At 42.3% G+C, this 12,679-nt stretch overlaps 1 protein-coding gene across 1 annotated transcript; it reads right to left on the minus strand.

Annotated features, from left to right (window-relative positions):
• Positions 1-80: 80 nt before the first annotated feature.
• Rip11 (Rab11 interacting protein) lies at positions 81-11,114 on the minus strand. Its single transcript, XM_076785017.1, has 7 exons — positions 10,810-11,114; positions 4,753-4,791; positions 3,249-3,495; positions 2,125-2,506; positions 1,785-2,065; positions 1,194-1,641; positions 81-1,002 (listed from the first exon to the last, which is right to left on the minus strand). The coding sequence occupies exons 1-7, from the start codon at positions 10,838-10,840 to the stop codon at positions 826-828; spliced, it is 1,605 nt and encodes a 534-aa protein (XP_076641132.1). The 5' UTR covers positions 10,841-11,114; the 3' UTR covers positions 81-825.
• Between the last annotated feature and the right edge of the window lie 1,565 nt (positions 11,115-12,679).

Consider the following 12,679-nt stretch of genomic DNA (forward strand, 5'->3'; position numbering starts at 1 on the left):
GGTGCTACGAATTCACCGAACGAAAAATCCAAGCGGTACCACAATCTGGTCCGAAAATCAGATCGATGAAAACGTCTGTATTTAATAATAGCAATCATTTTATTTGCATACATACACGCGCGTGTATAGGTGTGAATAACGCGTAATCGAATACGTAATTGGACCTCCTCGATTATTCTTTGTCTTCTTACATAAATATGTATTTGCGAAAATATGATATACAACAACGCGCGAGAACCGATCCTCGCGCGCCCGCGCGCGCGAAATTCGAATTCTACAAAGAACCTTAATCGTGTGAATCGTAAATTTCTTTTTCCTTTTCTCATGATAATACTTTGGACGGACACATTAGGTTTTTTGGGATGAACGATACATATATAACGCTTTCTCTCTCGGGAAGACTAGGGGAGTATTCGCATCTTTTTTTCCCACGTTTCAAAGCGGTTGGCACAAGTGTCGCGCCGTTTCCATTTGCCCCTTTTTTTCAAACGCATATAAACTTATGAATAAAATACTTTCATTCCAACGATAACAAATTGTTGAATGTTTTGGCGGTAGTCTCTGAAATCAAGAGAAAGCAACGAACAAAACGCTATGTGCAACTTTACTTAAGAGTTACGGTACTAATTGTTAGTCGAGAATAAATTAAAGCGCGTGGTTTATAAAATAAAAATCGGTTGCACGGCAGCAGCAGTCGAACATACATCAAAAGTAACGATCGGGAACGGATCGAACGGGCGCTATGCAATTATCACTAATCACGCCGGGAGACGTAATCAACCTCGACATCAGGAAACGTCACCAGATGGAAGAGTATTTAACTGTTTACTGATGCCCGGGCGATGACAAACGTCTCTGCGATTGATAGGGATTCTGCAGCAAGCGTGGCGAGCATTCAATTACTCGTAATAACAGTGCGTCTATGTAATCTTCAAGGTCGCTCAGACGTTTCTTCTTTTCCATCACTTCCGACTGCAGCTGCAGCGTTAGCTCTATCAGATCCTACAAGAAAACATATCAATTAACCTACTACAGAGACAACAAGTTTTGTTCCATAAATATTTTATCAGATCTGTAACTTTGAAAGACAATCTAAGACAATTTACAGATTCATTATAGAAAACCTATCAGGAATATCTACTCAAGGTTACAAATCCAAGCATGTGTTGAATACAGAAGAGTCCAGCAATCACCTCTCTTGATTTCCCATCAAATTGAGAAAGAACCTCATGCGGCAAGTGACTTTTGCCAGTAATGGTGCTTCGAATCGCGTCCTCGCCGCCGATGATAATTCTTTCCGAAGACAAATGACTGTTATCGTCGTTTAGCTCCTTCAGCTTATTCTCTTTCTCCTTCTTCTTGTCTTTCCTCGACTGTTTGTCGTCCTTGGGACTCCAACAACTGTATCTGTCCTCCTTTTTCTCCTTCAGCTTTTCTTCTTTCGCGCTTTTATCTTTATTCGACACGGGTCTCTCTTCTTTGTTCTTGTTCTGCAAGACTTCACGGGGCGCTGGCACCGGTGGTTCAGGTGTTTCTTGGAATCTCAGGGTCGTCGACGACGGAGAACCAACCGGTGACGCTTCGCGATGGTCCTCTTTTGGCTCATCGATCACTATCTTTGGACTTGCTTTGTTCTCCCACCTGAAAGAACAGCGCTTTATTAAAAATTAAATCTACCCAGTATCTTGGTCAATTCGTCATGAATTATTTTGAATGATTGTTGTAGCAGAATATTTGTAGAATCTAGAACATTTCTTAAATTTCGCTTAAGGATTGCTTTGTACCGTTTGACGTTGTTATGAGCTTGCTTCCCATAGAGTTTGAGACCCCACTCGTCATCCTTGATGTTATCGACCTTCGATAAATTGGTGGTGGATACGCTCATGGAGTATCTAGGTGGTTTGCTTGGCGCAGCGTTAGCTGGCGCTGGTGGTGGGTGATTGGCCTCATTGGAATGATTACCGGAAGAGACGCTGGAGGAAACGGAAACCACGCTGTTGCTATTTCCACCGACCACAGGTGCATTCAAAGACGACGCTGAACTCTTATGAGACAAGTCATCAAACTAAAGAAGAAACACACTATTTTCAAATAATTCCATTACTTTCAATCTTTAAAGATTACCGTAAATTCGTCCTCATCCTCGCTGATCACACCAGGATCAGCTTCACCCGGTTGTTGCCTAGTGGGGGTCTTAAACTTCCTCTCGTCCCTCTCATCCAAATCATCCTCTTTATCAATATTATGCTTGCTTTTCCCTTTCACGCGGTTACCGATGGATTTCGCCAATTTTTTCAGGCCTTTCCGCTTCTCCAAGCTACCTATGCTCAGCAAACTTCCTCCGATAGAATGAGCGGCGTTGGATAGTTGCCCTAGGGAACTCTTGTGCCGCTCTTTGTGGCTCAAATCGGTCAAACTGCCTGCTTTGACGATGAAGCCGATCTTCACCTCGAGTTCACCTCGCTCCTTCGTATTCTCCTTGCCTGGTTTACTTCCCAGGGTGTACCTAAATAGCAGATGGTCATTAGGATAGTGACATAGCGTTTTTAGAGGAAATTAGTATTCCCTGGAGCAAGTACACTTTGTAGCGAAAGAGTATGCCTAGGTAAGGGATCGGAAATGTCTTTAATTCTCTATAACTTAAGTTTGAAGACGCTAATTTATTATTCATTTATTATAAACTACCTCCTACTAATAACTATCGACCTGATCAAGGTAGAATGAACTTTCACGCAAAATGATGTTTTCTTAACATGAAAAGCAAATAATTTTTAAGCAAGGACACGTTTTACTCTCTTGTTACATCCTCTCAACTTTCTCAAAGCTCTGCTGATCTTGTTATTTTCATGAGAACAAGTGGCCGCGAGACGGAAATTTCCTGAACGATTATTGCAACTTTCCAAAATGCCATAAGCGGGGTACCGCTATACGTTCACTCGCGGTACTTTCCTAGCCGTGTGCACGTGTGTGAACATGCACAGGAAGGTACATGATGCGCGCTATAATTCCGATAACAACTCTGCTTTCAACGAGGACGAGGAGGAGTTGCTTTAGGAAGAGATCGCTGTTTCTCCATCGTTAACGGGGTATTCTGGTTTTTCAATTTAAAAATATCGACTTTCTGTTTTTCGCATTTTCTGTAAATCTAAGTGTAGATTATTTGTGTAAAAGGATTTTAAGGAAAAAAAATTGGCGATCATAGATCCCCCGCGTAAGGAAAAAAAATTGGCGATCATAGATTAACGCACCATCTGTTCCTGGGTCTCTCGTAGACGTCGAAGCTGGACAGGGGTATGCTGATGGTGCCGAGGAACTCGTCGACACCCAGGAAATTACGATGGAGGGCGGTCAGCACGATTTCCGCGGTGTTCCCCTGCTCCGGGATAATTAATTCGCATTCCTCGTGCCATTCGACGTCCCTCGCTGCCTTCTCCTTCACAGACGTCTGGTACTTCTCCTTGCCGAGGGCGATCGTCACGAAACAATCGTTCGTCTCTGCGTTATTAAGCTCAAGTGAGATTGCGTGGGCGGACGGAGACGGTCGACAACAAGGTCAGAATTAGCCCCGGCCACGTGACGGATATTAAATCTCGCGGGAGACAGTGCTGATCCATTGTGTACTTGTTGCTTCATCGTTATCGTATAGAAATTACCTTCTAGACCCGCTATACCAGCTATCATTTCCTATAATGCTACCGATTTCAACGCGTTTGCGTCGTTAGGGTGGTTGGCAACAGTTGGAAGAAAACTTAGGGGGTGGTTCTTCAAGGTAAGGCGAAAAGGAATTAGAACTACTGGGTGAGTACAGATGATTTTTTTTCAGACTTTTCATTTTACTATTATCGAAACTATAAAAATGTTTTCATGAAAGATTCAGATGAAAATTTGAATTCAGGGGGGGGGGGGGAGAAAAAGTGAAATGAAGAACATTTATTCATACCACAGATAAATTTATAGCAATTTATTGAATACAAGAAATTCAGTAATGTAAAAATTGTTCTGAATTGTGGTCTGATTATTTTCAGTGGCGCCTCAGAGACGCCATTAGAGTGCAAAGGGATAATATACATACTTCTTTATTCAAGTACATATTATCAGTCTTATTATTATAAACGAATATATTCGCAATTAAGTCTTCCTAATTCACGGGTAATAATATGCACGAGTGTGATCAAAAGACGAAGACGCTGGTTGGCGAGTCGCTATTATTTAGCCGTGATTGTTAATAATTTACACGGCTTAAGCTTCCTCGTAATGTAAACTGATTACACCGATCTCGATTGTGGCCTGATTCGTATACGTCAGTGTCTTGTAGTGCCAGATAAGTATGACTCAAGAGAAGAAAGTGTCGTTATCTAGCCAGGAGTAATTCCAAAGTGCAAACCGTCGAATAAACTCAATGATTCATGTACACATTGACATTAACTATGCCACAAACCAGCCGCGAGAGCTGTTAGACTGTTCTAACGTTGTACACACATGAGTCCCTACGAATCCGATATCTTTTTTTCGTTTACGACTTACGCAAGGATTACGTGGTCGAGAGTTTTCGCGTGCCTCGCGAAATTCGATTTGTACACACACGAAAAGAGTGCAACGCTATGCAATGCGACGGTCATCGAAATAACCTCGATGTGGTTTGTTTTGAAACGTGATCCTCTTGGACGAAAGTAGACCGCAAAATGCGAGGACAATTGTCGTAACGTGTAAACATTGCTTTTTTTTTTTTATTGAAATTAGGGCGATACTTACTGTGCTTTCCCTTCGTCAACAAGTTCTTCGCTCTCTGAACTGTAAACAAAGAAAGGCTCGAATTAGTCGTTATTTGGAGAACGTGCGATTAGGTTTGATAATGAATGCTAGTAGCATCTCTGTATTTGTGCATTAATTAATTTCAATATTTTCGTTTTAAATGAACTGTGAGAGTGGCGAACACTGAAATTGCCTCATAAAATTAAAAAGATTGATTTTATTTATATATCGCGCTTCAATAAAGAAACTTTTTCATTTCTCCTAGAAATATCTTTGTAATTTTAGCAATTGTAAAATAAAGTATATGAAAGTCGTTCTAACTTCGATTTAGAAGAACGGGAAGAGGGGCGATAATGTAAGATAATTTTATTCGACTAAACGTTTGCACAGGAAGCCTTACAAGTAATCTTATGCATCGGTCTGAAGTTGTTAGACATAAGTGATCATTTAGCGCATGCTTAAGAGGATGCCACCCTGAAGCGCACCAACGTAAGGTAACTTTCCGAATTTATGTCAGAGATAATTACCTAGTAAAAAATTCTAATTTTTTCGGCAACTAAATACCCGACTTTCAGCTTAATATATCAATTTTTGTCAAAGCAAAATATTGAAAAATGGCGGCGATATCTATTTATTTCAAAACTACGGACCGGGTGCTGTCCGCCATTGTTATACGGAACAGAAGCATCCAAAATTAAAAATTGCAATTTACTTATGAGCAGAAATGTATTACCTGTGATATAGCATAAGGACTTTCGAGCATTTCAATTATTGTGGAAACGACAGCAATTTAAAGCGGAAAAAATCTGTTGTGGTTTGGTATAAGGGTTAATTATTATTAAGTATCATTTTGGTACAGGGTTTTTAAAGTTTGGACTATAGTGTGCCTCGGTACAGCATTCAACGATAATAATTGGTCATGTTTCCTCGATCATCGATCGTTTCAGGTCGCGGTCCCGTTGGGACCGAAAAATGCGATACGGGAGCGTGGGCGTACCCAGAGATAAATCATTTCGGCATGCTGGTCACGCGCGATAAAACATTAACGCGACCGGAGCGTGAAGAAGGAGTGCGAAGAAGCCCGAAGATGCTGATCAGGATAACGCTCGGTTAAATTTCGACAGATTATTAGGATCATTTCGATTAGGATCGTTTGACGAACTCGCGCGCCGTGCCGGCGATCGTTCTTTCTCGCACGGCGCGGCGAAGTTTCTCTTTCCTTCGAGAGCGACTTTCGTCGCTCGGGTACTTTGGGATAATGTTTTGCAGAACGGAGCCACGTTATGCCCGGCGAGCATAATCACGCGCCTACCTGTATCGCGGTAAAAGCGTTCAACGTGGTTATCGGTTCCCGCCCCATTATTCTTCGGCATTCTTACCGCGAAACCGCATCGTTCGATCACTATTTTCGTCAGGGTATCGCTCCGATAGATTTTTCCTTTACCCCAGCTATTTCATTCATTTTGCAATACCATGCTGTTGCGAATTTCGAACGAAAACGTTCGAGTTCGTTCTCCGACGGTCGTGGTCATTTTCAAGAATTTTACTCTTGGGAATTAGTAGACCGAGGATTATTATGCATTCATGACATGTACCAGTTGAGTGTGTATTCAGTGTACATGAATTATAATTAATAATTCTTGTATTCCATGTTTGCCAGATTCATTTGTATCGGGAACCGTTTAGGTAATGAAAGAAATTTTTCCGATATTTTAGTTTTCACCATGTTAGATAAAATGGGAATATGCATGAAGATCTGCAGTCTAGTAATTACGGAGGAGATGCCGACCAAGTATAATTCAATTTTATCCAGTACATTTATCCAATAAATGTTAGAATGACATTTGTTTTCACATACAACATAATAATTTAACCGCTTGGAAAAATGTCATCCAGCAACGTCCACATCAAGTCTTGCTGCCTGATGCAGTGGGATATAAATAAGATGCCATGTAAGTACATATTACAGGTGAAGAGTCATCGTCTTTTCTGGTTGTTTAATCATTCCTGTTCGATTTCCTATTTAAATATTTATTCAATAACTAGTCCCCAAAGTCTCTAAATAATTCTTCATTCTTTCAATATTCTATTTTCAATTTTGCTTTACCCTCAAAAAAATAAAGGTAGCGATAAAAATTCATGGATGACGTTCTAGGAACATGAAAGAATATTCAAGAATTTTTTGGAGCGTCCGAATGAAGACTCTAATTGAATGGAAATTGAATCCTAAAGACTAAGATTGCGGATGGAGGGTTAAAATAATTATTCAATTTGCATTTTTCTTTCTGCAGCACAGCGTTGCTCGGTTCAGTCGGTCTAAATATGCAGCTTGAATGAAAGTGTGACTACGGGTTGGAGGAACAGGAAGTGTATAGTCTTCCTGAGAATTGGATCGGCAATATCGGTAAAACAGTTTCGGCAGAAGATCCCGAGGAGAACACACGCGCATTGTCTCGCGCGTTCTCACAATCAGCTGGCGCACAACGTATCGGTTTCTTATTCCATTTCTACACGCACAACACAACCGTCTAGCTTGCTGGCTGGGAAAATCGACTCTCTCGCAGCATTCTTCCACAACATGATCGGACGAGCTGCGAAGCCTTTTGCCTCGCTGCATCCGAATACCGTTTCCCCTGAAAGGTGCATTCTTAACGGTACGGCACTGCGGCTACCGTGTTGATTAACCAAGAATAACGCGATGCATATCTCGCTCGAGAATTTTTCATTTATATCGCCCTGCTAACCAGGAGAACCGAGTGAACTCGTCCGGGAACGCTCTTCGTTAATTCTAGCTTATTTGTTCCCCTAAAGACTGAATTGAATTCTATTATAAAATGAAGCAATACAATATAGCGAACAGGCTATTCAATTGTTTAACCCTTTGCCTTCGGAGAAATCTCTTGATTTTGGGATTAAAATTGCTTCCAGGATTCGGACAGAAGTGGTCAATAATCTGACTTTGAGTCAGAAGAAGAAGGAAATGTTCTAAAACAATGTTTCGCAAGGGGTTGAAAAATTGAAGGCGTGGGTATGCAAATAGCCTTTGCATAAAGGGGCTCTATGGAAGGACTAGAATCCAGAATCTGGATAGAGTCTAGGTCCAGAACCTAGAGCCTAGTGCTCATTGCTTCCTCCAGAATTATTAGTGCAGTTGCGTTCAAAACTTGCCCCCGAGGTATATTAAGAGTATCCCTGAAACGAACTAGCAAAGAGTTTTGAGCCAAAGTGTGCTCCCCTTGCGAACATGAATCGAACAGGGTCTATGGGGTGCAGGTACGATCCTGGAAAGAGGATCCAAGCCCAGGAACGAAAAGGGGGGTACCATCAGCTGCTTCAACACATGCTTTCACGCTTTACCTATTTTGCATGGAAACGAAAGCGCTGGGAACTTGTCAACCGACATGTAAACGCGCGTCGTCGAGGCTCTAATTAACGGCGAGCGTGTAATTAGAAGAAAGCTAAATAATGAAGTAAAAACGTGTCAGGGTCTACCATTCGGTATGTATCATCGCGATGGGGTACCGCTCGGACGGTTACACTTCTTTTGTGTTCGGCATATAGTGTTGTTCACCGGTCAAATTCTATCGAGCGAAACCACGCAGACCAATTTTCATCGGTTGAGTCATCGAGTATCTGGGGCGTGGATGATCGCGCCGCGTTTTAAATACGCTCTGTCCCTGTTGGCAATCCGTCTCGGACAACAGGAAGCCAACATCAACGTTACGACATTAGCCTACTCGCCGATTAGACGGAACCTCCCAGGAAAACCGCAAGAAAGCTCGACTAAAAACGCTCAACTTTATAACTGAGCCATTGTTCGTGATGATGGCGAGTTGCCAATTAAAACCACGAATGTGAACTCCGTCTGTCTAACGACAAAAATATTTCACCTTACTAACAAACAGGATAAATGAACTGAAAAAAGTTACATTTGGTACTGAATTTATTAATCGAAGTAAAGACGATTCATCAAACGGGATAGTGGTCCTCAGGATCAAGAGGATATTCTGGTGTAACCAGTAAAACAAATCAATTTTTATATTTTGCAGTCCCTTATAATCTTTATTTGAAAAAAGATAGATTACAAGTTCATCCATTCGAGGCGAACGAACGATGCTCTTTGCTCCAACGATCGTACTATCTTTATTCTAATTCCCTAAATGTCGTTGTTTAACCGCGAGGAATATTATTGTGTGTATTGTTTCGCTGAGCGTGCAGCCCGAAAAGGGATCGTCTGGTAAACATTGCGAAACGCAATGGAGCGTCGCTAGAGAAAAACGTGTGCAGCCGAGTTGATTTACATGGCACCGGTGTCGTTTTCCTGTCGTGACACCCTTTGTTGACTACAAAGTCCTGAACCTCTCTTTGCAGTCTCGCCAACGTTTGCCAGAGAGCTCGGGCTCGTCTATGCGCATCGCTCTGGCAATGCCGTGCATGTGCAGTAGGTACGCGAAAATGCACACGGGCTCTCGCATCACGTTCCCGCATGCACGCGATCGAAACGCGCGCACGCAAATGCTAGATCGCAATCTTCTCGCCTCTCGATTCGCGACTATGTTCGTGCTTCGAAGGTATTCGAGTTTTCACTGCCTCTTCCCAATCGCAGCCGCGTCACGGGAGGCCTTATTTTCACGCGGATGCAGAATCTCTTAAATCCTGGCATTTCTGCCACTTTCTACGTCATAAGGTGCTGCGTACTGACGTCGTTCGACATCCAAAACTTAAACACTGATATGCCCGGCCTCTACCGAGAGTCTGAGTACCCAGCTTAAGGATTCTAACATGATTGCAACCTTGGCTCTTAATCGTAGACAAACTCCGTCTCGTTCTGAAATTCTGGCCTCGAAGACATTACTTTGCGAATCCTGTAAAGCCGGATGCTTTGCACTGATTTTATTGGAACCGAAGAGACCCCAATTACTGTGCCTATATTAATTATACTTATTTTTAAAGCGTAATGAATATTAAAAGAAGATATATAACATATATATATATATATATTTACTGATTTTAATGAAAAAAATTTGATATCTCTTTTATAATATTGATTATACTTTAAAAATAATTATAATTAATATAGGAACAGTAATTGGGCCCCTTACCGTAATACAAATAGAATTGATGTAGGTGGAAGGTTTGTAACGCTGGGCGATCGTATTTAAACATTTATTTGGTCATTTAATTCGACACATTTCTGAGCCTAATTCTCCGAAATCAACGTTAATCATACCGAACCTAATTACGAATAAGTTAACGACACGAATTGGCTAGAAGAATGGAATTTCGATGGAATGTAATTCTCTAACTCAAACTGAACCCAAGTATACTGCTATTCGAGGGTTAAAGGGCTAGTTAACGGACTGCAGAGTTGGGTACTATTCTAATAAATTTTCAAACGGGTTTACCCGTTATTCGAAATAACCTTTGCCCAACTTTGACTACCTTCAAAAGATTTGAAATGTTACGAATTCCAAGGAGAACGAAGCGCCACCCTTTTCGTACGGCAGTTTTTAGGTTAGTTTCGGGTAAATAAACAATGCAAGAACGACCGCTAGATACGGCCCTGACGGCCCGCTTTCCCGCTGCGTGAGACAATTTTGGCAGATTTTCCGCGACGCATGTCCACCGCCGATTGCACCACCGGATAGAATACGAAAATGTCAATTCGCCGAGATAGTCCGGCGACGACAGTGAATCTCCTCTCTCGGTCGAAAATCGACCGTTGTTCAGTTCTATCGTGACAATTGAGGTCGCTCGAACACGTCGCTCCGCGGATGACACGGAAAACAAACATGTAAGACTTTCGACGGCGTTCAAACGAGAGAACGAGACAGACTCGCCGATAACGAGCACAGATCTCTGGCTAATCGGTTTTCTCGTGGTAACGAGATTGCGAGGCTTCGATCACCTACATTCGTACACACACGTAACCTAGCTTTGGCTGAAGCGAATCGGTAATCGGTTTACGGTACATCTGGCTCGGTTCGAACCACCTGCCGCGCGGTACCACGTACACTCGAGACGTGTTTGCGTCGGGACTTGTCTGCCCTCGCTTACCTGTCACTTGGACGTGCGTCGGACTCCACATTTTCCTCGATTAAGTCACGCGTATACGCGCTCGCGAATATTCATCTGTTGTTGCTCCGTAGACGACGTGCCGAATACTACGCGGGCAACGCGGTACAGCACGGTACTGGCATCACGCGGCACTAGGTTCACAGATTTACTCGACGCTAGCCCGAGCCACCACACCACGATAAAATGCTCGCCGCAATGTATCAACGAGAACTATACTTCGCTGCCGTGTTCGAACAACCGCTACGTCCGCCTCGCGCACCGCGCACCATTACGGTAACCACTGCGCAACGAGTCTCGCGCATCCATCACACTCACGGGCCTCAGGAACGTCTCTAGTGGCGCTGTCGCCCTCTAGGCACTACTCGCGGTCCATTTATAAACTAAATCCATCGACCGTTTCAGGACGAATGTCGTCGTATTGGTGTCGTTAGATCCACGTATTTAATTCTTCCAGTTGCAAACAGATCTAATCTAATTGTTGCAGTAAGAAGAGTATGTATTTTTATTTTTTCCCTGAACTGAAGACTTTGATATAGGATTCTGAATGTCTTAAAAAACCCCGGTCAGCAAAGGATTAAACTTTATGTCCCTTCCTTAAAATATCGATATAATAATTTCAATGTTTTATATGTATATACTTCGCTTTTTTAAATTGAATAGAACGATTCTGTCTATTTTGTAACCCTTCGGTGCACGCGGATTGAGGCTGGAGTTACTCAATGAATTCTTGTTTTGTTAGAAGCAGCTTTATGCGATACAGCAACAATAACATTATGAAAAAAAGGCCCAACAGAAAAGTGAATACCCGTGCACTGAACGGTTAAGAAATCTTGATTGTCTGAGAACGGATGGAATCTGGAAAATTGTTGTAAACCGCTCGAAACCGTGCTGCACGATCGAAGATGCAAGTAGATAAACAGATTTGCAAAACAGAAATGCGTAGTTTCCAGAAAGTGGCATTCACGGCTGAAGCCTTCGGGAACAATTACACGCGACCTTTCCGTTCGTTTGCGTTAAATGAAAATTATTCCGCCCATGCCGCCGAAGAAGATACGCAACATGAATATTTAGACAAACTATGAAGTTTATGGACATTGCAGGCGGAGAGCCGATGCATCGTTGCACCTTGTAATCGTCGCTCGATTCGTCATCGGCAAGATACGCGGATACACGAGCAAGAATTCGACGGTAGAATATGTGTATACAACGTGTGGAACTGTACGGGCAATACCTGTGCAAACATCACCTAATGTTGCTTACCTTTTCCGTTTGACTTGCCGATAATATTGACAATAATTCAAAGACAAAGTTCTTGAATGCAAACGATGCCTACATAGAAACCGCACAACGATGTTTCTCCCATTAGTTCATTATTGCATCGAGATAAGTTTCGCTTATTCTCTGCAAAAAATTCTGATTTTTGCACGATTAGTTACGTTACCAGGTTTGCTAATTCGTGATTGCATAATGATCGAATGTTAATGATGGAACGATAAATAAAATTATGCATGTACATCGCGAATCGTACCAGCCGCCTTTTCGTACGTGCAGAAAGTTCCTCTAACAGCGTCGTCGATGTAACGTGCAATTTTCTTCAGATTATATGTCACCGGGTGACAGCTTTTATCTTTAGACGGTTTTGCAAGACGGAGATGCGAGTTGTTCCGCGAATAATATCTGATTAACTTATTCATCATCGACGGCGCCACGTCATTTCGTTTTATCTCGAATTTTTCACGATTACGTCATCCTACGACCCCATCCTTCCCTTATCATAATAGATTGTGTTTATTGTGTAGGTTTACCTGGCCATTGTTGTTTGATTGTGTCGCGAGTTCGCAGTAAGAAA

Source organism: Halictus rubicundus, chromosome 3, assembly GCF_050948215.1.
Source record: "Halictus rubicundus isolate RS-2024b chromosome 3, iyHalRubi1_principal, whole genome shotgun sequence".
Taxonomy (NCBI): Eukaryota; Metazoa; Arthropoda; class Insecta; order Hymenoptera; family Halictidae; genus Halictus; species Halictus rubicundus.

Excerpts from the sequence above, each read along its gene's own strand:
- Rip11 (XM_076785017.1), bottom strand. The coding sequence starts at position 10,840 with ATGTGGAGTCCGACGCACGTCCAAGTGACAG. Across the intron at positions 1,642-1,784 it reads GCTCATAACAACGTCAAACG|GTGGGAGAACAAAGCAAGTC; the intron begins GTACAAAGCAAT and ends CTGTTCTTTCAG. Across the intron at positions 1,003-1,193 it reads TTGATGGGAAATCAAGAGAG|GATCTGATAGAGCTAACGCT; the intron begins GTGATTGCTGGA and ends GTTTTCTTGTAG.